The 26,930-nt window shown below is 35.8% G+C and overlaps 1 protein-coding gene across 10 annotated transcripts in view; it reads left to right on the top strand.

The window, feature by feature from the left end:
• TBC1D5 (TBC1 domain family member 5) overlaps positions 1-26,930 on the top strand; it is a 317,122-nt gene that overhangs the window by 164,106 nt on the left and 126,086 nt on the right. For all 10 annotated transcript variants that reach the window (XM_032746741.3, XM_030264948.4, XM_030264947.4 and 7 more), the window contains 6 exons: positions 10,514-10,622; positions 12,397-12,486; positions 12,586-12,657; positions 15,002-15,069; positions 19,901-20,003; positions 25,740-25,828. In XM_032746741.3, coding sequence (XP_032602632.2) covers positions 10,514-10,622; positions 12,397-12,486; positions 12,586-12,657; positions 15,002-15,069; positions 19,901-20,003; positions 25,740-25,828 — 531 coding nt within the window. The remainder of the gene's footprint in view (positions 1-10,513; positions 10,623-12,396; positions 12,487-12,585; positions 12,658-15,001; positions 15,070-19,900; positions 20,004-25,739; positions 25,829-26,930) is intronic.

Here is a 26,930-nt window from a genome sequence, read left to right as displayed (position 1 = left end):
GAAAGTTAATACAAGAAAAATCATATTGAAAAATTTTGCTGAAGCCAAAGTTGCTTAATATTTTGTCAGTAATAGGACTTTAAAATTTCATTAGAAGAGATTACTCCAAAAATATTTGACTATTATTAAGTTTTGCTATTAAAATGCTCTTACAAACATTGTTTTTGCAATAAAAAATAAACCCCAGGAGAAGTTACTTGAGTCCTACATTTCCTGTTTAAAGGACAATTTGACACTATGCAGTACAAGACTCCCAAGTGTATGTGTTAATAAAGGATGACCTATCATTATATTCTTTGATATATTTATGATGCTCCAGAACTATTTGTATGGTTTTATGTTTAATATGAAGGTGTCACCTTAGAGTTTGTGACTCTTGCTTGTGTTGATCACAGCACAGATGTAATGCTGCATGAATTCAGATAGTGAACACATAGGTCATAAAATTTGTAAGTAATGTAAATGAAAAGCACATGTGACTGGCATATATTTCTAAATATTCTTTGAGTTCATGAATGCGTCCTGTCAAGTCACAGAGAATTCTCTACCTGGTCTTTATGCTCTGATGGAAGTACTCTTTGTGTATTTGGGAAGGAGCTTTACTACTAAGAAATTACGAAAATTATTTCCTAGAAGCATGTCATCAAAATTAGAAGTTCATTATTGGAAACATTTGAACAAGGATTTAGACATATAATAACTTTCAGCTTTTAAATGTTAGAAACTTCAGGAAAATACTTCAGCTTTGCTCTACTGTGTTACTTTACTGCTATGGTTAAAGCCATTTTTGGATGTCCAGATGGGCTGGACCTCACCGAAAGGAAAAGGAAAATAGATGTGGGTCTTTAGTTTCAGTATCTGCAATGCAGTGCCACTGGAAAGTAGAAATACTGTCTTTCACCTCCCTTCCCAAGGGCAGCTGACCTTCTCCTCGCCAAAGAGGTGAACCCCTTGCCAGCACATATGACTACAGACTATTACATTAATCTGTTTAGCCTCAGTACCAGCTGCTTGCATGTTTTTAATTATCTTATTAGATGGTATAACAGTGACCTATGAAATAAAATGAAGGTGAGTATTTTTTAACTTTATTTTACAGGCTATTTTTCTAAATATATTTTAATGACCTAATTATGACTTTTAGGGAGAGCCATTGATGCAGACATTCAATTTGGCTGATAGAATCTAACATCCCAAGGACACTTATTTTCTTTCAAGGTGCATTCATATATTAATACTGCTTGTAATAAATATATAACCTAAAAAAGCTCACTTTTCATACTTGTGTATGAACTTTGTGATTCAGAGACCCATGACTGCTATGTTAGATAATTTCTTAATACTTGTCTGCACATATATGTAAGTTTAATTCTTACCCCATGTATCAAGATAAAGTCCTTTCCTCTGTGGCTTAAATTCCATGACAAATTATGATTGCTCAAAGCTGAAGGTTATGTAGACAAGGTGTATTCCTTCTTCTGCTCATATTTCAAACAGGCAGAGGATCTAGTGTAAGAAAGACTTTTGTATTCCATTTTCTCCCCGACTTCTTACAGATTCTGCTTACCAGATGTTTCCTTCCTTGAAAGGAAAAAAAAGGCAATGTCGTCCTGCTGGCTGAGGCGTTTCTTGTGTGCCAGCCAACTGCAGGCACTGAGCATACAGAAGAAAGACAGCAAGGGGTGCAAGCTGTTCCTCCTTGGTTCTTCCCGCTTCCAAAAGTGGTGCTGAAACCACTGGGGTTGCTCTTTGACTTTTTTTGGCAGTTGAGCCAGAAGTGGCTACATAGCCTCTGTCCTTACATGTTAAACATACTGTGAAGATGTGTGCAACTCACATACCTCCACCTCCTAAACTTTGTCTTAGTCTATTAGGAAGCAGCCCTTTTCCATCTACACAAGCCTATCTAGTCTTGTTCACACACAATGTTACTTTATTGTTTTAATTTAAAGCAACTCCTGTGCAATTGTGGTCTATTTTCCTGTTCACTGTATGTCCACACATAATCAAGAGATGTAAAGAACAAGCTTGTTTCTGTGGGTTTTTCATTTATCTTGAAATAAGAAAAATTGGGCACAGAAGGCAATGCAGTGAAATTGTCACTGCCACTTCACTCCACAAGGAGACTTCACACCGCTGGCATCCTTTCTTTCTTTCCACAAAAAAGTAGTAAAACTGGCATCCATGTTTATTTTGTCTTGTCCTAAACCATTTGCCAGACGCTGTTCGAGTTTAAGCCATTTATGTGCAAAGAGGCCTTTTCAGTGCAAGTTAATTTTGTCTGGGAGCATGTAAACTCTCTCCTTGATTCTTCTGAAAGATATGTTCATAATTTGCTGAGAATCCTTCTCTGGTTGTGGTAGTCTGTGCCAGTACTCTCATTTTGTCAGTGTTTATGATGCTGTTAGGAATTCCATCATGCAAATCTCATTTTTCCAGCAAGAGAAAGTTACTGTTTGTACTGATTACAAGTTTTCTCCAACAGGTTCTTTTTACTCCAAAACCTGGAAGATCACTGCCATACCTATTAAAAGCTTAGAATATTTCTGATTTTCTCCGATTCTTTTAATATTACATGCCTTTTTTTTTTTTTCCTTTTAAGGAGAACTACATAATTTCCATCTCTGTCCTGCCAAATTTCTGTTATTTACGTCTTCCTTCCTGAAGAAGCTGATCCTTGCTGCATTCCTTGCCTCTTGTCCTAGAGAATTGGCAAATGATATCATAAGACAAGGAAGAATAAATTGTCATTAAGAAACTGAAAACCTATATTCAGTATACTTTTTGTAAGAGCCAAAGATTTCAACACAAATTTTGGAATTTTTTTTTAACTTTTCCAGTTAAAATTATACTATTTTCTAAAGACATAGAAATGGCAATATGGACTTGTTTTCTGGTTTAATGCAATGTAATAGGGAAAAGAAAATTTAAGACATTTACTTAAAGTTTGAGATGCTTTTGACAGAGAATCAGAAAGGAAGGATTGAGTTACTAGCACCTTTTGTTGGTAGAATGCTTTTTTTATGGATTGTCTGTAAGAAGGAATTAGATTGTGAAGAGAGACCATGGAAGAGAGAATGGTAATTTCTAAAATCCATGGAATGCAAGTGAAAATTTTAGTTCACTCTTAATTTATTTTGTGGTACTTGAAAATCATCATATTGCTGACACCACAATCAACTGATGCCATATTTTCCCTTACTAATGTTTAAAGTGGTTTTCATTATTAATTTCTTTTACTTTTTCACTCACAATTACCTTCAGACTTTCATGGCAATTGGGAGATGTGACTGAGGACAGGGGGGATTTTCAAGAAGGCTGAGGAGGAGGATGCAGGGAAATGGGCCAGTTAGCCACACCTTGGCTCCGGGGAAGATGGAGAAGCAGGTAGTGTGCTGGGGGCTGGAAAAAGGACCTGGGAGTCCTGTCAGGCATCACATTGAGCATGAGTCACCAGTGCTCCTCTGCAGCAAAGAAAGATAATATTATCCTGGGATGCATTAGGAGCAGTGCTGCCAGCAGATCAGAGTTAGTAATCCTTCCCTGGAATCCATACCTGGAATGCTGTGTCCCGTGCTGGGCTCCCCTTCACAAGAAAGACATGGGCGTACTGGAGAGCGCCCAGACAAGGGCTGCTAAGATGGTGAAGGAACTGGAGCAGCTCTACTCTGAGGAAAGACTAAAAGAGGTGGGAATGTTCAGCCTGGAAAAGAGAAGGCTCAGGGCATCTTTTTGAAATCTGTGAGTATCTTAAGTGAACACAGAGTATCTGTGAAGGGACACAGAGACAGTCTCTTTTCAGTGATACCCAGCAACAAGATCAGAGCTAATGGCCACAAACAGAAGCAGATGAAGTTCCATCTGAGTATCAGGAGACACTATTATATGTGATTTTTACTTGGATGATTTGTAGAGCTATAGCCTTTAACTTCTGTTGTGTCCTGCAGGAAGCTCTTACCTTTTCCTTAATGAATGCATGTTTGTATAACAAGGCTGCATGTTTGTGAACACACACAATTCACAGAGCTCTGCCTAGGTGTGGGTATGAGCAGAAGGGTAAAACAGGAGAAGGGAACCTGTAGTCAAGAGAAGTAGGAAGTAAATACTCTACATGTGCATGCAAAGGATTTCAAAGGTATTGGGGTATTTTAACTAGAAAGCTTTGGGCCTGCAACTGTCAAACTCAGTTACAATACAAAAATATAAATAGTTGAACATAATACCTACATTTATTTTCACCATTCTGTAAATGTATGCAGAAGGTAATGAATAGAGGAAAATGCACTGGTGAAATTTAGATTTAGAAATGGCTGTAACAAGAATTCTTCTATAAAAGCTGAATTGGTAAAGGGTTGAAAATTATGTGCTTTCCAAAGACCAAACTTGGTTCTTTGGCTGAGAACCACCAAGGCAAAGTGGACAATTTGGAATATGGAGACAGGTATCTTGGGGTTCTGTGTCGTATCTAGCGCTATGAGGAATGGTGCTGGCAGAGCATCCTGCTGCCAGTGCAGTCTTATTTCAGTTCCCTGAACTGTGCTGCACACACACTGGTAGCTTAAAGAGCATAGCTAACTAATAACTTTATTTGCGGGAATGTTTGCCTTAAGAAAGTGATTTTACCTTTCTTCACACAAACCTTTTTAACTGTATGTCGGCCAAAAGTGGATGAAACCTGAACTGTTTAGAAAAATCTGCCCTTTGAATGTTCAGCCTCCCAGCAACAGAGCCATGCATATTCACACTTACATGGCTGTTAGCTCTGCCACGTATCCTGAGGCAGGACTTTGAGAAACAGAGGAAAATACATGTATTTTCCAAACAGACTGATAAGCCTTCACATTAAAGCTGTCAAGTGGATTTTCAGGGTAGCAAATAAAAATGTGTGTGTTTCAGAAATATTTTTTTAGAAACTCTACTCCTTATTACTTTATACTACCTTTCAATTGGGTTTTTTCCTCTGTTTTTATAGAATTAACTCTGTCTTTATTACATTCCTGAAAGTTGCCTCACTTTTTTCTCAACTGTTGATTTTACAACACAATAAATAATACAAACTATGCATGTTTCTTGGGTTTATGCAGTATGTTTGAAAGGAATTGTTGCCTCTATTTAAATATTTAAATATAGGTACTTGATGTTCCTATCAATAAAGATCTCATATTGCAAAGCATACGACACAATAATTTGAAAATTGGTTTTCTTTCTGATGGCCTGTTGCTTCATTGAGTGCCCCTGAGGAGCAGAGTTTGGGTCTCAACATTTTAAAAAGCACATTCTGAAGATGAAAACCAGTATAAAAATGTGAAACTGGCTTTTCTAGAAGCACACATGCCATTGTTTTAAGATGATTTTGCCAAAACTAGCAGCGCTGCTCAAGAATTTTCTTTGGATCTCTCTAAGGCTATCCATTTTATCCTTTAATATTAGTCTAGAGGATGGAATAAGCTTGAGATTTAGATTGAAATCCTAAATATGTATGCAAATGTTTCAGTAGTATCGCAGTATTCTTCCATATACTGAGAAATATTCTCTGTTACCTAAATGTTGTTGTAGATATCAAATTCTTTCTCCAAGAACTCAAAAAAAAGGTATTTCAAAACTTGGCAGGAAATATTTCAAAAATGCATGACACAAAGTAATGATAAACACTATCTGATGACCCAGTAGTTACTGGTTTCTTTATTAACTGCAGTTTCACCTGAACATCAATTATGGACAGTAATATTTAGCTGGTAGATCTGAGTCCCTGCAGTCCCAGAACTGAATCTTTTGCCCTTTTTCAGTGAGGTAGATTGTAGTTCCATGTGGTTCTTCACATTTTTACATCTCTATGGGTTTTAGTGTCTTCCGCAGAGTTTTTGTGTTGTCGGAGCATGATGGTACGAAAATACTTCTTACACTAGTGTTAGACTTTGGCAGGATCTGCATTCATACATTTCCCCAGCTTTATCCTCTAAATCAGTAAATGCAGAAGCTAAGTAGCAGTGATTGCTGTTTATGCTGTACCAGTCTCCCTCAATTGTATTTCTTCCTCTTCTGAGTAGAGTATGTATTTTGTAAGGAGCTTTAATGGGCTACCATTGCATTCTTCTGCATATCTATGCTTGATGTTTTGGGTTTACCATTATGCTGGAGGTTGAAATTTAGCAGCAGAGCCAGAGGCAGATGTTCTGCTTCTGCCTATCAGTGGAGGAGAGTCTTTGTTACCTCTCCCCAACATGCACAAGCTCAATGTTGCCTCAGTAAAGCTCTTGGAACTATTTGAATTTGGGTTATTTCCTAGGAATATTGTTGGATTATTGATGTTGTGCATTCTGAAAGAGTTTATAGTGCCTCGTTCCTCTATAGCTGAGCAATAGTGGAATTCCAGTGACTTTTACTAAGATGTTAGACCTTAGAGATTCAGATTCCTTTTCAAGAATGCTAAGTGCATGTAGAATTTTACTTAGACTTTCTGGTGTAAAGTCCTACTTGTGATGATCTTTACTAACAGTCAACTGAGAGGAACATATCTGTTCCAAATTTCAGGCTTCTATATCTGAAAATATGATGCTTGTAATTGCCTTAACAAGAATCATATCCACAAATCATATCCTGTTGAAAAAAAAAATAGACTTGTATATGTGGTTTTCTCAGAGATCAACCTCATAAGAAAGAAAGAGTGTGTCTTAGAGCAGACCCCAGTATACAGTTCTTTGGCAGAGAGATTTAAACTCTCATGGTTATGACATAAGTGCATGTTTCAAAAGATGGAAAGGAACAGATGAGAACTATGAACAAATCCTGCAGAATTAATCCCTTCGTTGCTTTGCCTGCTTTTTTCTTTCATACATATTAAGCACTTTTCCCACTTTGAAGTAATGCAACTCTCCCTAACTCATGCCAGTAGATACTTTACATTGGACAGCTATTGCAGAAATAACGTATATGAAATTAAGTTTCTTAAAGAACTATTACTCCAATAATTTCTTTCTCATTCAGGGCTGTGTTGGTTTGGTACAGCCTGATTATTGGTAGCAGGGGGGCCACAAAGGTTGCTTCCACTGCTGGAAGCTTCCACCATGTCCAGCAGAGCCAATCCCTGATGGCTCTGAAGATGGACATGCTGCTGGACAAAACTGGGCCAGTTAGAGATGTTGGTTATGCCTCTGTGATAACATATTTAAGAAGAAAATCAAAGCATAGATATGCAGAAGAATGCAATGGTAGCCCATTAAAGCTCCTTACAAAATACATACTCTATTCAGAGTATGTATTCTATTCATGCCCTGCCTCCCTGCGCTGTTGGTGTGAAGGAGTGAGGGGTTAGGGGGAAAAAGGAAAAAAGGGCTTCTTTTACTTCTTTTACTTCTCATTGTCCTCCTCTGACTCTTAGTAGTAAATTCACTTTGCAACTTTAAGTTGAGGCTATTTTGTTCTTGAAGTGTTTTCTCCCAGTCCTTATCTCAGCTCAGCTCAACTCAACTCAATTTTTTTCTCTCCTCTGCCCAGCTGTGGCATGGGAGGTTGAGGGATCAGCTTTGGTGGTGCCTGGCATTGGACCAGTGTCAAACCACGACAAGGTCTTATATGTATTTATTATTATTACAAAGACTTTACAACATGCGCCATAGTACATTAGACAGGATACTCAAATAAGAATCTAAAATGAAAAATATTTACAAAATAATCTGAAAACATTAACACTGACATTTGCCTCTAATTGTACAGTCTACTGGTGGTATAACACAGGATCATGCATTTAATTTTCTAGTTTGATTAAAAGTAAATGCATGTGCTTATTCATAGTTTAGGTGTTTCCTATTAGCTCTTTGAAGTCTTCACGGCAGTGAAGTAAATGGAATATGGAAGACTTGAGTTCCAATCTTCATTGCTTATTTAATGTTGACCAGTGGGTATAATAGGGCTATATAATTTTAAGCGCTATCTTTTTAGAATTGATTGCTTGTTCATATTAAAGTGTTACCACTATCAAAAGTCTCTAGAATTGTAAAGTCTTAATTCAAAATACTTGAGAAATGAATTAGTGAATGCTGTTCAGAAAGGATTTTAAATATCATTCAGCTGTACTAAAACTGAGGCAGATTCCAGTTTCCAAGTAATTTCTTCTTCAGTTGCTTATAACTTTTTTTGTGATCCTAGCAGCCAAGAGGGAATGCAGAGGAGATACGATCTTGCCAAATTTCTTTTGGCGGTTTTAAAAGTAATTTGGTTCAAAACGTGTTTGGAATTGCATTACTTTTTTTTTTTTTTTTTTTTTTTTTTAAGGCATAATATCTGCACTAATACAATTTCAGAAGTGTTGAAATTACTTTCTTACTGTGTAGCAATCACTTCCAGCAGCTGGTGAGAAAAATAACCTGAAGAGTTTCTTTCCTCTCTCTTCTTTCTTTTCACAGTTGCACTGGTTAAAACCTTTTGCTAACTCAGCTGACACACTGGCATTTTCAAAGACATTGTGGGAATGTCATCCACTTGCAGAACAATGTGAATAGCTTCAGAGGCTGACCTGTTTTGTGCACAGGGGAATGTGTCACTCTTGAAACATAGCTACCTTAGGGAGGCGGCTTGGCAGGAGTTATAATGGCCAATGATGCTACAAAATTTACAATGGCAAATGAAGAGTATTATACGTGATAGAAACAGGAGGGTTATTTAGATAGCCGTAATATACTGTAGCTACTGACATATAAGGGGCTGTGAAAGAAAGGCCCAGGTTTTTCACAAGCTGTGGCTGCTATATACCATACGTTGTATTTAAAGGAGACAGAATCATGATAAACAATGATTGGCAGCTCCCTGCAGAAGGTGAGGATGTGTGGGAGACAAGGAGACAAAAATGACCAGATAGTCTTTCTGACTTGGAGACTGGGGGATGTAAGAGGAATGAAGGAAGCTGTTCCAGACTACAGGAATGACTTGCTGCTCTTTTGGTCACCTGGGAGTACTGGTGCTGGGGAGAAGCTAAAGGCAGCCCTAAACCCTGCAGTCTAACACTGCTGTAAGCATCTTTTCTCTTACCTAGAATACCTTTGCTTTTCAAAGTAATTAATAATCAAGATCCAGAAGTAAACACTTTTGAAAAAAAATATGGTCCTAGCTGAAAGGTGGTGCATTCACAAACACAAGACTTCTGGTCTCAGCATGAATCATGAGCTTGCCTCTGTCATAGAGGAATATGACTGTGATTTCCTGGCTTGCTAAGTCCCTTCCTCTACAGTTCCCAGCAGCTATATCTTACAGTTCTGTTTTAAAAAACTCACTCTCCCAACTCAGCTTAAAAGGCTGAAAACTATCTAACTTCACTTTGCATATATTTAGGGCAATTTGCAAAACCAGAGTTTGCTGGCATTTAGTATAACCCACTCTGTGACCCTCCTTAGCAAAGTAAATGTAGTGAGATCTTAGCCTACAGTCATAATAGTAGTTTCCCTCTTCCTGGTTTCATTTGGTCTCCCAGGGAGAAGTAATAGTCTCCCGTGTGACAGGGGGAGGAGGAGATGTTCATGTTAAGGACATGCATTGAAAATAAATCTGAAACACATTTCCTTGCACATAACCCAGCCCCTTACCTTGAAATTGCCCTTTGTATTTTAAAGTGGCTGCAGAATGTCTGTGAGCAAGTCATGGGCTAATAAGACTATCAAATGGCTTCAGCTGTTCTAGAGATTCATTTCAGTAGAAGTTGCAGGAAATATAGGTTTAATTCTTTTATTCAAACTCAGTAGATGGTTTGGGACAATTAATTTCCAATTGTTTCCCAGTAGAGCAGATTTACTTGTATATTAATGAGGCACAGGTGTTAGGCCCCTGGTGCCTGCATGCCTGGGAGGCATATTTAGGTTGTTTATCTAGTCAGCCATAGGTACTGCAAGGTACTCAAGCTTGCCTTTAACAGTTTATACAGTGAGGCTTTTTAATTTTTTGATGTTTTTTTAAATTTCCTAGCACCTGTTAAAATTTTAAAACTGATCATGTAGAAAGAAGTAGGAGTGATTTCAATAGTAAATAGCACTAAATGTTAAAGAAAGTCATCTTCTATGATGCTTAACTGCCCAGCTTGACATTAAGAAGAAAAGAAGTTCATTTAAGCAAATACGTCATGTGAAGAGCTAATACAGTCAACAGTGTACTTTTCTGTTGCATATTTTTGGAATAGGTACTTCTTTGTCTACAGCTGAAACATGAATGTGCTTATATTAATATTCATTTTTCTTGTTTATTCACTGAACTGCAGTACCAACATTTTAGAGGAAATGGAATAGCCTCCATAGACATTATGAATTTCAGTAGCTGGCATAATTATAGCGATCTACATATTCATTAAATCCAAAGAAGAAATGTGTCCAAAAAAACAGCCATGCATTTAGAAGTGGTACATAACTAAATATATACATTTTAAAAAGTTGCTTTCCTCTGCTTATCCAAAATTGTGTAGTGTCATATAGTCCTTAAATCAGCTAAGGCTTTTTTGTTTTTGTTTAAATGTTCATTCCTTTTGCTTTTGCAGTAAAGAATGGGAAGAACTATTTGTAAACAACAATTACTTGGCAACTATACGGCTGAAGGGGATTAATGGGCAGCTGAGAAGCAGCAGGTTCCGTAGTGTTTGCTGGAAGGTAAGAAGAGAAAATATTTATTTACAGTTTGTGGTTGCAATATATCAACACATTACCTGATGCGCTGGAAGATTATTGATGCAAAGAATCATGAATTTTCCAAGAGACTTCATCCCAATGTTTTCCTACTCATTTTTATAATTCATTGGACATTTGCTAACCACATCAAATTGCTTTAAAGCTGAATTGCAGGTAATAGCAAAGGAATCCAAGGAAAGTGTATCTTTGTGCTGGTGATACGTTTAGAATTGAGTGCCACACAGCCATCTCTCCTCTCAGTATCTGTGCAGGGAAGTCATGCACTGGAAATAGATAGGAAGTTAGTCTAAAAAATTACAGTTCTGTGTAATTTGGGACTGCTTTAAAATCAGTCTGATGCTTCTGCTAGCTGGTTTTTCCCAGTGAAATGAGAAAGTGAAGACCAACTCCTCTTGTAAGGACTGGATGAAGAAGGAAGCAAGGTCTTCCAAAAGCACAACAGCTCCTTGGGAGTTTTTTTGTTGTTTTTTTTTTTGTTTGTTTGTTTGTTTTTTTAAGTAGCAGGGGAAGGAAGAGAGAAAGGAAGCAAGGTAATACAGAATAGCCTTATAAAGTCCAAACAATATTTTTGCAATGACATCAAGTCTTCTGCTGTGCACTAGCTATGATAGTAAAGAATTTTTTTTCTAGTAGAGTTACTGTGTGTTAATGCTGATCATTCCAATTACTTCACTTGGAATTTCTGAACCATAATTTTTCACAAAGACCTATAAAAAGAAATTTAAAATACTCCTTATATATGAATGAAAGAGAAAGTTTGAAATTTGAAATATATGTAGCATTGAACTGCCTTAAAGTTAATGAAAGTATTTTATACAGCAAGCACAGTGAATATATGCCACCTGCATTGTTTTATCACTTTGCTTCTTTTTAAGTCTCTAAATTAGGAGACCATAACTCAAAGCCCTGAACTAACACAAACATCAAGTTCTTTCCTGTCTACTAATTAAATCAAGGCGTGGTTTTGTTTTAGAAATAAGGCAGGGTTTATTTGCTTTTCCCAATATGAATTAGGGCTCTGTTGTTAAGTTCTGAAATTTTAAATTTTTTTCTTTTAGTAATTTAGGAATATTTTTTGTTTATCAGTACATCTGTTTGTCAGTGTTACTGTTTCTTTACACTTTACAATTTGCAAATAAAAACACTGAAAAAGCAAGAAAATACTAGGGTTTTCCTTGCTTCAAATGCAATTAAATAGTATTTTGCACTGCACTTCTTTCAAAGAGACATGAAAAAACTGAGATGTAGGCATTCTCAGGGACTGTCTGCAAAACTGCCTCTCTTAGCTTTCTTGCAGAATTCTAGAGCATGTTTCATTTCTTACATGGGGTATATCCCTCGGTGCTTAGTTCCTGCTCTGCATTTGTGGTTTGTTTTAAGCACATTGCATTAGGTCATTTATGTTACATAAATAGCTTCACATTTTGTATTTTTTTTCCCACGTCTTTCCATTTTGTTTCTGCCTTGGAAGTCACCATCAACTTTACTGTAGCTGTAACAGTTTACAAAGCTTGAGTTCATGGCTTCAGTTGACTTAAATGCTTAATTTTGTCCCATAGAACTGCTGTTGTTCCTAGCTACTTATTTATGGACCAAAAAGCACTAAAACCAGAAATATTTTATAGCTCTTTGTTTTCTCTTTCTTTCTGGGGTGGTTTATGCTGTCTGGTAGGATTTATATGAAAAGCTGTTTAAAATTGATGAAAATTAATGAATTTATTTTGTTTGCTAATAGTTATTTCTGGACGTTCTACCGCAAGACAGAAGTCAATGGATTAAAACCACTTCAGACTTAAGAACTTCTTACAGTAAGATCAAAGAAATTGTAAGTTGGTACAAAATAGGATCTGATACTTTAGCATAGATCTTGGCACTTAGAGCATAACAGGAGAGGATTTGATTTTTTTTTTCTGCTTTTACCTAGCATATTACAAACCCACGGAAAGCAGGACAGCAAGATCTGATAATCAATAACCCACTCTCTCAGGACGAGGGGGTAAGTTAACCAAACACACACTATTAAAATTCTCATCTTCTTCATACTGACACAAGTGAGTTCTTGCTGAAGTAGGCAAAATGGCAGGTGCTAAAATCTCCCCCTGAATGTCCAAGCTGACTTATGTTAGCAATTATTCCACAGGTTCTGCTGGACAACTGGAAATGCTCATTTCCAGGCTGATATTCTGATTTTTAAGGGCTTAATTCAGGGAAGGTTGTGGTAAACAAAAAATCAGTGCTGGACTATAATTGATATGCTTTTTTTATCACTGTATGTTTTCATTTTATGCATCAAATGGCTCTAGTTTAAGGAGTGTTCAGTGGCTCTAGTTTAAGGAGTGTTCAAACAGTCAATATGAAGTGAATGCTGTTAACAGAACAATGAAATACCCTCCTCTGGAAGATTGTTCAGTCTTGGAAAGTTTTTTACTGCATTTTGTTATAACTGAAAAACTTTTAAGTATTTTATAGCACATATCTTTAAGCTTTTCTATTAATTATGTTAGCATTATTACCATCAAAATTCTTTTTTATCAATTTTTTAAAAATAACTTAATGCCATGAAAATAAGTTGTTTAGCCGCACTTAAGAGAATTACACCTGAAAAGACTGTCTCAGATATCTCTGGTGATATTAGTCCTATTTTGTCCACAAACAGAATCCCATACGTCATCTCTAGAGTGGTACTGTGCTCCTTATTTAATTTAGAAGGAGAGAGCTCTGCAGCTGTTACGACTGTGCACATCATCAAACTATTCTTGCATCCAGCTGGACAGAAAGTTGTGTCAAATGTAAAAGATCTAAAGCATTTCTGCCGTAGTTTGTGATTATATGGCTAGATTATACACAGTGGCTCAACCTGCTTTCTGCCAGTGGTGTCTTTCAGATATGGAAAACAAACTCAGTTAACAACTCAGAATATGTGGCAGGGGATTAATCTACAAAACAAAGCCACTGACCAAATGAGGCATAGGACTGAAGATCAAAGTGCCTTTGAGCCTCTGCTGTGTCTTAATGTTACACCCATTTTGTGTACTGATTTTTCCTTCCCTTTGCAATGCAGCTTCTGTTTGTTTCCTCTGTTCTGATGGCCCAGGGTGGGAGCAGAGATGGGAGTTCCAAAATGTGGTCTAGTTGCATGACAAGAGTTGTGAGTTAGAGAGGTACTCACTGAATGTAAGACGTTATCAAAGATACTAATATTTTTGAAGTTTAGGTTTTTTTCCCAAGTTGTAACACAAATATAGCAATTAATTAACATAAGTTTTTGTTATTTTACTTCCCTTCCTGTAGATAGCATTAATTTACTTTCTCTTTTCTTTCTGTGGAGCATAAGCACCACGGCAAAGAGTTGCTTACCAAGAGGCAAGAAATTGTGGAAGTATTGTACAGACTCTGTTCTGTATTTCATTCACTGCTTCTGCTGCTATTTGAAAACTTACCCAACCTGCATGAAGGCTGCTGTAATAATTTTGCTCCGTCTGTATTTTGATCAAGCTATTATCCCTTTATAATAAGTTTCCATACTTTTCTGGAGCATACAATTAACAGCACTTTCTGACGTCTTTCCGATTAGCTTTTACAGTACATTTGTAAACAAGGCATGGAAACAAAAGAGAGAGCATGAAAATGTTCATAAACATAGCTACAGAAGAAGCTAAACCTACTTCAGATTATTTTATTTAATATTTTTTATTTTGATAATGAGCTTTAAATACTCTAGCTTTTCCTATCATAATTTTTTTAGAATGGCCAGTTTTGGTCTTCAGAGTGGATTAGAATGATGTTGTTTTCATAATAGGTATTTGATTATCATACACTCCTTATATGATTTTGTCTCCACTAAAACAAATCAGCTTATTCCCAATTTCTTATTATGGACATTGCAGCAGCTTCCAATTAAAGTCCCTACATCCACAGAAGAAGTATAGTACAAACCAGTGATACAGACCTTTTTCCTTGCATGAACAACTGAATATTTTTCAGCTGAGTTGCTGATTCTTAAAAGTTTGACTTTACTCTGCCAAACTAAATATTCTTCCTGGAACCCAAACAAGTAACTCACAAACCTGCAGCCATCAAGTGAGCAAATGCCATAAGCCTCGGACAAGGATCCAGGAATTTGCATGTTTTTATTTCTGGTCCAAACTGACTTTCTCAGATATGTTGTGCTGGTCACCAACATTCTTTATCTCTCATAAAATATTGATATATCTGTCTACCAGGAATGCTGAGGATTAATTAGTCAATATTTGTACAGTACTTTGCAGTACTTTGTAGTTTTTAAACCTTAAATATTAGTAGAAGTCTTGGTTTCATACAATTATTTTTTCTTATTCCAGAGTCTTTGGAATAAATTTTTCCAGGATAAAGAGCTTCGAGCAATGATTGAACAAGATGTGACAAGAACGTATGTAGATCTTTAAGAGAAATTTCTATATATAAATTTATATTCTGCATTTTTATGTTCTATATATTATATTGTGTTTTCTTGACTTTGGTTAGTGTAAATGTCAGGTTTGTTGAGCATGAATGTGTGGAAACATACATTAAATGTATAAAAATACAACTTACATGGAGTAAAAAATGAGACAATTTAGCTGAATGTTAAATCCCAGAGATTTATTGGTATCATTGAAGAAAAGCTCTTCTAAATTAAGATATTAGGAGGTGTACTACTTGTGAAATTTAATGTGGTTTTCTGTATGAAGCAAAGAGAACATAAGAGAAACTGAAAGGTCTTTTAACTAAATTATGATCATAATGAAAGATCGAACAGATTACTTTCCTAATTCTCAACACAATACAATCAATAATAAAAAAGCAGTTTGTAATTAGTAAGGGAAATGCCACTCATGTATAGAATTTGAGATGTTCTATTTTTATTTATCACTATTCTAGCTTTATTTGTCATATATGCCTTTTAAAATTTGTCCTGATATTACTATGATTATGTTTTCATCTTCTTGGCCTTTAGGTCATTCCTGTTTAGAAACTTGTTTGAGTTAGAACACTCAGTTCCTAAAAATATTTCTTTTCAGAGTGCAAGCATTGAGTAATGTGTAAATATAATTAAATTCAATTACTGGTTTGCTACCATGTGATATTTTACTGTATTGCAAATATTTTTCCTTATAACTTGAAAAAAGTGATGATAGTTGTAGATTCTACAAATCCCAAGCTTACACATTTTCATTTACAGGAACCAAGTCATGCAGAAGAAATCATTGCAGTCTGGTTTTTGAATATTTTACATGTCCGTCCCTAGACCCATTCTTGAATGTATTTTGCCATGAGATGTATAATTAAAATCTGAGTATACTTTCATGTGCATTCTCACAACAGATGGTATTTTTTGTTTGTTAAAGGAAACAGTTCAGGATGTTCTAAGATTAAAATATATATGTATCTAAACTATAATTGGAGAATGAAAAGTTTTATGGAGGTTATGGTGGATGTATGATTATTATTTAAATATATATTTATATACACACAAATTCCAGGCTCTCACTGGCAAATGGCAGAGTAGTATTCACTAATATCAGTAATAGTGACTAAAGAAATTTATGACATTTATGCATTTATACAAATGATATCTATTTGAAGCTATAGTATATATTGTGTCATCAGTAGCAAAATAAGTCAAGCATTGAAAAAGCAAAATTTATTAGTGGCATGAATGTATTTTATAAGCTACATGCATTTTATATGTACACTTTTTTTGTCTAATCATAAAACATAGTATGCATTTTTACATATACTTATCTATTTGTCAACTATAGTTATTTTAAGAAGGAGTAAGTTCTTCATTCTGTGGCTTTAGAATATAAAAGCCCTCTCTTTTTATTTACATTCTTTAAATAAATCTCTGGAGTTACATTTTAAAAGTTTGGAATTCATCATTAGTTTACAATGCTTTTTATTAAAGGTTAAAATAATTATTATATTCAATTTCCATAATCACTACTTTCTAGCTGCTGATTCTTATCTAATGAATGTTTTTATATTCTTTGTCATCTAGTTCAGTCCTCCATCATCCCACAACATCAAGTGTATAATGCTGTAGAGAGTGATGCTAACTACTCTCAGAGTAGCAAACCAGAGTTCCAGCTATCAAAGCAGTAAAAGAATTACTCTATAATGTTTTTATTAGAATTCCCTAAAGTGTAGTAACAATAAACAGGAAAAATGGCTAGACTTAGGGTCCTAAAATTGGTGTTTGTTTAAATTGGTTTAAACTTCAGGATTTTGCTACCTAAAGACAAACTGGAATAAAGTTCATTCGTGTGTGTGTTTGTTCCTATGCATTTTGAGAATCCTTATCTCACCTAATTATTGGGTCTGGGATGCCTAGATACTCACAGCCGGGTTAATCATGCTTTAGAGTCTGTGTACCTGTAGAACTCTAGGACACAAGTCATCTCTTCCTAAATCCTAAATATAGTTTTTGTCTGATGAATCCCATTGTGGAGATGTACAGTTTCTTCAGTAATTATAAAAAGCTTCTAGCTCACCAGTACCTATCAAAGCTTTAGTTTCCTAAAGTCAGGTGATAGAAATCCAGTCCATAATGTCTACATAAAAATAACAGCTTCCAATACTTGCAGGTAGGAAAGGATATTGTTAAGTTAGTCCCAACTCATTAGTGATCAATGTTTTTGAAATTTTTTTAAAATATTCTGCAGGAATAGAAATCAACAGATTGGCCAATGCAAAAGCAAGTAATGCAAATTAAACTTGCTGGCATTTCAGTGTACATCTAGGGTTGTAAATGGCTAGATTTCATTGCCCTCATTCTCTCCAGTATTTCAAGAAACTAAAATGCCTAGGGGGCATTCCCTATAGACAGATCAAGTCGATATCTTCTCTTTTGTAGTAGTATTTTTATATACTGGTCTACTTAGTTTCTGCTTCAGGAGTAACAGACACAGTTTAGGATGATGGAAGGTGTGTGAAGATGAGTAGGGTCAGTGCTGGGGTTCCAAACACTCCATCCCCCAAATAAGAAAAAAAAAGAATTAAAAGTTATCAACATAAAAACAGTAGTGGAAAAGCCACTGGAGAGCTACATCTTTCCTAAGTATGTGGAAGAGATGGTAAGAAAAAGCAATACATTGATTATGATCCCCATTTCTGTCTGCCACCAAATTTTTTTTGTGCATCCATTTAGTTGTTTGACAGCTTGGTTGTTCAAATTTCTGTGTCAAATTCTGGCTGCCTCTGGTGCAGGTGCCCCTAAATCACCTAAAGGAGTATTTTAAAAAGCTATAGCTGAGTCAGGCTGGTCTTCAGTTTTAGAAAGCAGGGACCTGAATGCACCATTGTTTAATTGTAAAGTTGTGGTAAAACAGTCTAGGAAAATTCCCATGTCCTTATGCAGGCTTTCTCAGAGATGTAATTAAATGTAATAGTCTCATGTTCATGAAAAGTATTCTTACCTTGCTGATTTGAGGATGCTGTATTTCTTAAAACAGAGCTTTAATCATAAAATGACATTTTCCATAAAAATTCACCCTGAACTGATAGTTCCCTTATGATCTCTTCTATTTACATTTACTATAATTAATACCTCAGCCAGCTTATTTCTGAGTTTGTTATTATCCTTTCTGTCACAATCTCTGGTATTACTAGATCCTCACAGATTTCTCTGTGTATTTTTGAGTTTTCTTTGTTAGTCTTCTCTTCCTAAACTTCACAGGGCAGGCCTGAATAACAGTCCTTCAGAAATAATCTCTTCAAACCCCTAAATTATGTCGATTGCCATCTGCTGTAATGCACTTTTGGTCTCAGCTGTGTCCTTCCTTTACAGTAATGTGATTAGTACAAGTGCATACAACTTTCCAAATGTTGGTCTACCATTACCTCCACCAGGTGCCAGGAAAACATTACACCTCTCGTCCCAGTGCCTCTCTCAGGACTTCAGCATCACAGTGTTTAAGCCACAGTGTCTTCTCTGCCTTGGCTCTTGATTCAGCTCCTTCATCCAAGGACTTCAAAGCACTTTCCTAGCCTTAATTAGTTCTGTTTCTGTGCTTGCCTGTCATCACCTCTGTGAGATGACCACAGTGATTAGCAATGTTAATAGTCTTATCTGAAGTAATTTGTTCTAATTTCCTATATTGTTTCTCTGTGACAGGCTTTACAATAGCCTTAAATGCATCTTGTCTAAAGTATAACAGCGTGGCTCAGACCTGTGAATCTTGTTTGAAGAAATCTTATTTCAAACCATGTGATTTAATTCTAATATTCTATATTTCAAACCTTTATTTCAGTGCTCTTGCCTGAGGCCTACCATTTTTGTCTTTTTAAAGTATTCTTCTGTTTTTCTTTGTCCAACTCTACCATTTCCTTTCTTTTTAGTGTTCTACCTTTTCAGATTTTACTTTTTATTGTTCTGTATTGGGGCATTTGCTTTATGAAATATGCTTTGCCATCTAAGTTACTTCTTCAGTAGCAATGAAAACACCTTTGTTTGTGCACTTATTCTGATTTTAAGTAGGTCCTGTGTAACTACTCTATTTCCTACTTCCAACAGTCAAGGAGCAGGATGCACAGGTGAGAGTGGCTTCAGAGTAGTTAAAGACTGGAAATATTTACATTTTCCAGTATTGCATGTAACAGGATTTTCCCAGAAGCCTATTCTCCTTATTCTCACACATGTTCCACTTCATTCTTGTTCACTTAGGATATTTGCCCAGACAGATTATTTTATAACTGTAAAGTTTATTTGTAATAGCTGTTAAAGACAGTGTGATATCTAATTGTGTTGTATTGCAACAGATACCAGTAAGAGATACTCAATTTTAGGATACCGGTTTCGTGTCAATTATGAGATATTTAAATAAACTTGTCATTAAAAGATAAAATTTTTGCAAATATTAAAGAAATACTGAACCTTGTGTATGCCTGTCATCTGACATACTCTAATCCATTCTTCCATTTCTTCCATTGTATTTCATTCTTGCAGATGTCTAGCTTTAATGAGATTAAAAGGGATTAGTTATTTAAATATAACTGTGATATCATCATACCTGTGTAGCTAACTGGTGTATATTAAAGAACATGGTTCATCATTTTGGTTGCAAAACAAATGTAGCAAGCTGTTAGAAGTGTTTAACTCTAGCAGCGCAGAGCAGTGGGAAAGCTGACAGGGGAGATGCTCTTACCTAAAACCTCTTTCAGAAGACCAGCAACTTCTGTGCACTCTATTGTTTACTTTTGCTGTATTGCTTCATTTTCAGCTTTCCTGAAATGCAGTATTTCCAGCAAGAGAATGTAAGGAAAATTCTTACAGATGTTCTGTTCTGCTACGCCAGAGAAAATGAGCAGTTGCTTTATAAACAGGTAATGAAAATACTGTACAGGTGGCATTCATTGACTCAACATTTTCTATATGGTTTGACAATAATGTAGCTCTGTTGTATCTGAAGTTGTATCATAATGCTGAAGTAATCAAAGAGCTGCTTGTCAGCTGGTTGGTAAGTAAGCTCATTGAATAACATATGCTTTCTCCTCATAACACAGTACCTTAAGTTGTTTTCTTTAAGGTTGCTAAGTTTTCTTACTTTAAATTTCTTTATAAACATCTTTTTTTTGTCATTGGTTAAGAAAGAAAAAACAAAGAAAGGCTTTCTCTGCTTAGGTAAAGAAAGTACACAGCAGGATTTAATATGGTACTGAATAAACAAAAAGCATAGTGACTTCTGAAATTTAGACAAAGTTTACTATTTTAAGTTTTATGTAATACTTAAGTTCTTCCCTAAGGTGCTAAAGCCATGCAGTATGTTAGCAAAAAGATCTTTATCTAACCTTGTAGCATCCAAGTACAGTGCAACTGAAAAAGTTCTCTTGAGTGAAGGATAAGTAACTTTTACAGAGTTACTTGAAGGAGAGTCTGCTCAAACCATTTTTGATAAAATGGTAAAGAAAGCCTAAGTTGCACTAAATCTGCATCCACAGAGGTAGTAAGTTAATTAATTCAGCATTTGTTCTGAAGGTTTTGAAGTAACTATAAACACGATATTGTGTTCATATAGCAAGACCAATATTCAGAGTATCAACCGAAACATATTTGTATTTGTTTCTTCACACAATTATCTGTGGGCTGAGTAGAGACTGACAAACCGAGGGATACTCTGTGTGCATGGACAAAGGATAAACTGTAGAGGAGCCAACTTTAGGTAGATAGAAAATTTGTCATGGCAGAAATACAGAGATTCAGTAAATGTGAAAATTTTTATGAAGCAATCTCTGCTTTCAGGCATGGTCGGTGACCACCCTGTCCTCAAGCCAGGGAATTGGGTTGTTTCATGGAAACAAAGGGTATATGAGTTGAAGGAACACTTACTTCTGAAGAATTTCTTAGAGATTATATAAAAAATTGACTATATAGTTATCACACATATGAAACATCTATCAACTGGTTATTTCTCATGTTTGACAGACAGTGAGCAAGGAATAGTCTTGCATAAGAACAATAAAAATGAGATCTCGGAGCTGTGTTTTGAAGGGTGCTGCTAAAAAAATACTTGGCAGTATTCAGCCTCCTCTTTCTAGTGAATGTAGGCCAGAGTACTGATGATGGGGAAATGGAAGAACACATTCCAGCTAATTTAGTCTATCATTTATTGAACAAGAAGTATTATTTTACTCTTTGATATGACTTAAAAGGACTTAATTACCCTCTGCTCATATTTAAAATCCTCTTGATTCCTTTGCAAGAAATAATACCTTTCTATATAGGGATGGAATATTTAGCCAGATCAAATTTAAAAAAAAAAAAAAAAGCACTGCGCTTCATCACAAGCTGTTAAAGCTATTATTTTCTACTAGGTGACACCCCGTTTAACATAGACCATATTGTTAATAGTTATGGGATTTTATTGAATTAATGAGACTGTTATCATGTAGTAGAATGTCTTGCTGAGTTAATTGAAACTGCAGAGATTATATAAATGGTATTAATGAACTTTGACTGCCTGATGCCTCAGCTTTAATAAAGACTGCTTGGTGGGCTAAATGAACATAGGCAGATAAAAGAACAGGTTCAATTTTGTGAGCCTACAGGCTGTTGACGAAGAAAACTTCTTTACCTCTGTTTTCAACTAGTGTGAATCAGTAGTGTGGTAGTTCCAGGAAGGGATTGCTACAGGATGAAGAGGAGAGGAAGTGCAGAAAATTAAATTAATTTGGATCATGAAAAACTGTTGTTTTAACCTCTCAAAGCGTGTTCAGTATATCACCCAAGTCTTGCAGTGCTGTGCCATATCCACAAAATTGTAAATGATTGTGGTTTTCCTCTCATGTTGTGGACATGTGTTACTTTTATTAGGAGCTATGCTTTTTTCTTACCTAATTTTAAAAGGGTGGGTTTGTTTCGTTGGATTTCTTAAAAAATAATGCACCATTTAGCTTGTTAGTCAGATCCTCTTCTTTTGTCCCTGTGCTCCTCTCTTGCTAGATAATATTTTTTTCATGACCATCATTACCCTTCTCTGAATTAGCTGAAAAGAAATGGTTTATGGTCAACAGGATGTTTTTTCCTTCTTTTATCAAATATCAAATAGTAGTCAGTCTCCCTGATGTAGTATTTTTACCAGACTCATGCCCCACTTCCCATAATAATAATAATAATTTCCACCACAGCAAAACCTAGCATATTTTTGAGAAAATAATGAAGGTTTCCATTAATTCATCAGTAGCAGTTGTCTCCACAGTCACCTGAATACAGTAGCACTGTTGTCTCCACAGTCACCTGAATACAATAGATTAAGGAGCTTGTCTTCATATGCAATTTCCACCATGGGGACTGGTCCTGTTGTCATCTATGAGAATTCCTCTTTCTTACTCGTATAACTGCATACAAAAGATACAATTGCCATTAGAATGATAAAACTTGGCCAATGAATGAAGACTGATAATTTTGTCTGTCAGCATATGTCCCTACCCAATGTTATCTTCCAAAATATTTCTAAAGAGTTGTAGTTTCTTGACAATTTGCATGCTTACAATATTCTATTGAAACTATTACATAGCATCAGCATTACAAGAAGCTATCAATAATGTTTGTTTTATATGCATATATGAATGCAAGTTTTCTTTGTTGCAGGGTTTCTGGGTTTTTTGGCCAGCATGAAGGAACATGTTATTTGATGAGAAAAAATATATTTGTATGCCTAGTCTAATGGATTAGAACGTTGTGGTACTGTTTTTAAAAGGCAGAATCTTCCCTGGGATCACTGAATTTTTAAATAGCAGCTGTAAACATAAAATCTAAAGAGAATAGTGTATTGTACTTAAGAAAATGTAAAAGCTACCCTTAGAGGTCTTCAGTACGACTGGTGACAAAATTCTGGTGCTAGTTACACTGAAAGGAAATAGTGAAAATTAAGCTAAATCACTAGGCTAACTATTGTTTGTTATTGTCCATAGAGAAGTCAATATAATTTTGAAATACATTGATTCACTTGTCATTGTAAGAATGCTATAATTCTGGTTTTCTTTCTAAGCCATAGACTGTATTTTGAAATCAATATTTTGTTGTAGCTGGGAAGTGTCATAAAATTATCTGAGCTCTGTCAACTTATTTATTAACACTAAAGAGTTTTAGTAAACTGTAGCATTGAAAAAATATGTGTATGCATATTATACTGGTAGCTTTTCTTGCCAAGCTAAAAATCTCTAAACATTTGAAGTACTCTTCTAACTGAAAGATCAGAGGTATCTTTTTGAAATCCTGATATTTCATCATCTGTTTGTTTTGGTTTTGTTATATGTGGGCAGCCACATTATGATTCTATTTTATTATGGAGTTGATATATTATTATGTTAGAAGAATGTGTGATGTGCTTTTATCTTTTATAACTAATTCTTATTTTATGTCCTCTTTCTTTTTCTTCTGCTTATATGTTTACAGCTTAGGTGGTAGTTTTTTTTGATAGTCAAGTTTTTTGGCATTTCCATTTTTCCTATTTCATGTTTAGAATATCAGGGCGAATAAAAGATTAGATGTGGAACTGTTAATTAAGAAAGGGCTGTATATGTGAAAGTACAACCCTGGTTACTAAAATCTTTTTGCCACTTATATATTGTCTTATCCTGGACCTTTCTCCTTTAATATGACCATAATATTTTAAGAAATCTAAACTTGGCAATTTGTAATCTAACCCATTTGTGATGTTTTACATCAGTTTTTGAAATCAAATGGCTATATTTGGTTTATTTTGTTCTTCCTAACTGAATTTCTCTTTACGTTTCATTTTTTTAAAGTAGTTCAGAAATAGGAAGGGAAAGAAAACATCCAAACTTCAGCCCTGCCATTGAGGCTCTAATAGTCATCTCAGTCCTGAAAAATTTAAAATTTAATTTCCTAGTATTTCTGTTCATTGGCATACAGAGATATCATCAAAACTATTGTCAAAATTGTCAAAAACTACGCATGCAAGCATACTCAAAAAGGTAATGATGTAGAGAAGGTTTCCACATCTACACCTCAGGTCCGTTGGGACCACATAAGGAAATCCCCATTACCTCCAAGGGATGTAATACAAGTTCAAGGGTTTAGGTAGTTAATGGATTTGTTGAGGTACATATGAAGCTGATAATCTAACTTACTAGTGTTGAGCGCTTCTGAGGTGCTGTATGGAATATCAGCTGATATACCAGCAAAGCAGCAGGTAGCTTGCAAGCATGTAACACTTCCAGTGTTCGTGTCTGTCCATCACTGAGGGGGCTGGAAAAGCAAGTGCAGAGGCTTCCTGGCTTGGAGCTGCACCCATTAAAAGTAGAACAGTTCAGGAAACCCATCAGCTGTCATCTGACTCCTGACAGCTACCTGAAATGTTGATGTGCTTGATGGACCAGCACCATTGCTCCTTCTGCAGAAGGATGGATGAGATGCTCTTCCTGGAAATCCTGTCTGCCCAGAGCACTCTCCTGAGTTGGGATTGAGGCTCCATTTGATGAAATAGTTGCACCCTTGGACTGGAGCACTCCTGGCAGCAGGTTCTTCTTCCTTTAGCTGGGCAAGGACTCCATCCAGAGCTAGGCCCAGCAGGGGTAGCCTGAGCACTTGTCATCAAGCCCCTGCTGTAACTGGTGGTTTTGGACAGAGGTCAGGAATTCCCTCCCCTTAGAGTGATCCATGTGTCCAGAGGCAGACAGAGAGATCTCAGTCCTTCATCCCACATCGCTTTCATCACCAAAGGGCTCCCCTCCCTTCTTTTGTACAGCTGACATCCACTAGGCTTTCGTAGCTCCTACCTGCTGTCCTAGTCCCAACACTGGGATCCCAACCCTCCTGGGTGGCCCAGCCATGCTTCTAATGCCAGCCCAAGTCCTCAACTGCCCACCCATGTTTTTCATTCTGATTCCTGTCTATTTCTATGTTCCTAATATAGATTGCATATGTAAGTAGTACTCTGCAGTAAAACAGTACCACGTCTTCTATGCATTGTGTTTAATGAGTTTATTTTGAATATTGACATAAAAACTTATGAGAAACTGAAAGAGAGCTGAAAAAACTCAAAACCTCATTTTAATTCTCATGTCTTTAGAAATTAAAGTTTCATTTTCTTTCCCAAATAACTACCCTTGTCTCCTTTGGAGCCTACTGTTACACTTTTGTAACAGTAGAAAAACGGTACAAACCCATAATCTCTATAGTTTTGGAACATTATAAAATACAAAATAATTTAACTTTTTGTATTTTTTCCCTATTGCAGATCTCTGTACTGTAGATCATTATTATAATTATCATAAATAACATCATATTTATGAACACAGATCTTGAAGTAAGCTGCCAGGTGCAGGGCTGCCTACCATTGCCAATTTGTTGTGTGTTGTGTTAGAAGAAGGGAGACTAACTTGTTTCTGTATATTATAGAAGAATAAACACTTGGATTTAATCAGAATTTAAAATAAAAGCCATTGATTATGGAACCGTTCTGTTAACCGTGTGAATGAATGTTCATGTTTTTAGTTAGTCTGCACCTAATATTGCTGTCTGCCTTATGCTGTGCATTACTAACTATTATATGACTGGAAAATCTAAATATACTTTTGCTTTTCCTTTATGTTTAGGGCATGCATGAACTTCTAGCTCCCATTGTCTTTATCCTACATTGTGACCACCAGGCTTTTTCGCATGCCAGTGAAGCTGCACAGCCAAGGTAAGCATTGTGTTCTACTTCTATAAAAATCATCTTTCTTTAAAAAATAAGTTGGCTGAACTATAGCTTATAAATAAGTGCTCCATAATTCTTTGTCTATAATTCATAAATTAATATCAGAAATCATTGCATCTTTGTGCTTTGATGGGAATGTCCTTATTTCATCTTTCCTACTACAGCTTCTGAGATTTAGACATTGACCCCTTCACAGACATTGTCTGATGAAAGAATGGGGAGACAAGAGCTCTAAGGAAAACCTTAATCTCAAAGCTTACATAGTTGCCTGTGGTTCTACCTCATCCTTATTGCCAGAAGTGGTTTTGTTTTTGCCGCTGCAGAGAGTAGACAGATTAGTGAGCTCCACTCTTGGAGCAGACATCTTACCACCAACTCTCTTTCCTCAAATCTTAAAAGGGGAAATAATCATTGAAGACAATTGTTGGGATTTATATTTTTTTCATCACCTGCAGTGTTGTAGTTGTGATATCCAACTGTTCTTTGACTTGGTAGTGACGTTATGTTTTCCCATCAATCCTCCATTTCATTCAAAAGTGTGTATGTGTGTATGCATGCAGTCATATTCACATATATAAGATATTGCATCATATGGTTGTCTGCTTTTATTCTTGCCCCATATGTAAGGGGTTTGTTTTTATTAAAAAATAAAAAAGCAAAAAGAAGCTGGTTTCATTCTCGTGATATTTAGGACATTTCATTTGGTTTTTTGCACACTGGAGTCCAGCAGTGAAAAAAAACTAATTTAATTATGTGTGCAATATAATATTGTAAGTACCCTGCAAAGTGACTGCCCAAAGGGAGTTAAGCATTAAGATGATTATTTACAAGTGTGTGTTTTTATTCAATGTCTGTCCTAAAATTACCTAAAAGATGCTCTTCAGTGCTAAGCAACTTAAAATAACCATGTGTTATGTACAGCATTCTGTTCCATCCCCACTGAAAAAGTAGAGCTAAGCAGCAAAGTAGATGGAAAAGAGGTGCTGTCACTGATTAATTGCTGTTAAAGTACAATAAAAATACAGGCTATTAAAACAAAATAAATTAATGTTTTGATACTGCATATTTGACCAGTAACCTTTTTTTT

Source organism: Taeniopygia guttata, chromosome 2, assembly GCF_048771995.1.
Source record: "Taeniopygia guttata chromosome 2, bTaeGut7.mat, whole genome shotgun sequence".
NCBI lineage: Eukaryota > Metazoa > Chordata > Aves > Passeriformes > Estrildidae > Taeniopygia > Taeniopygia guttata.
This window is presented reverse-complemented; position numbering and strand designations above follow the sequence as displayed.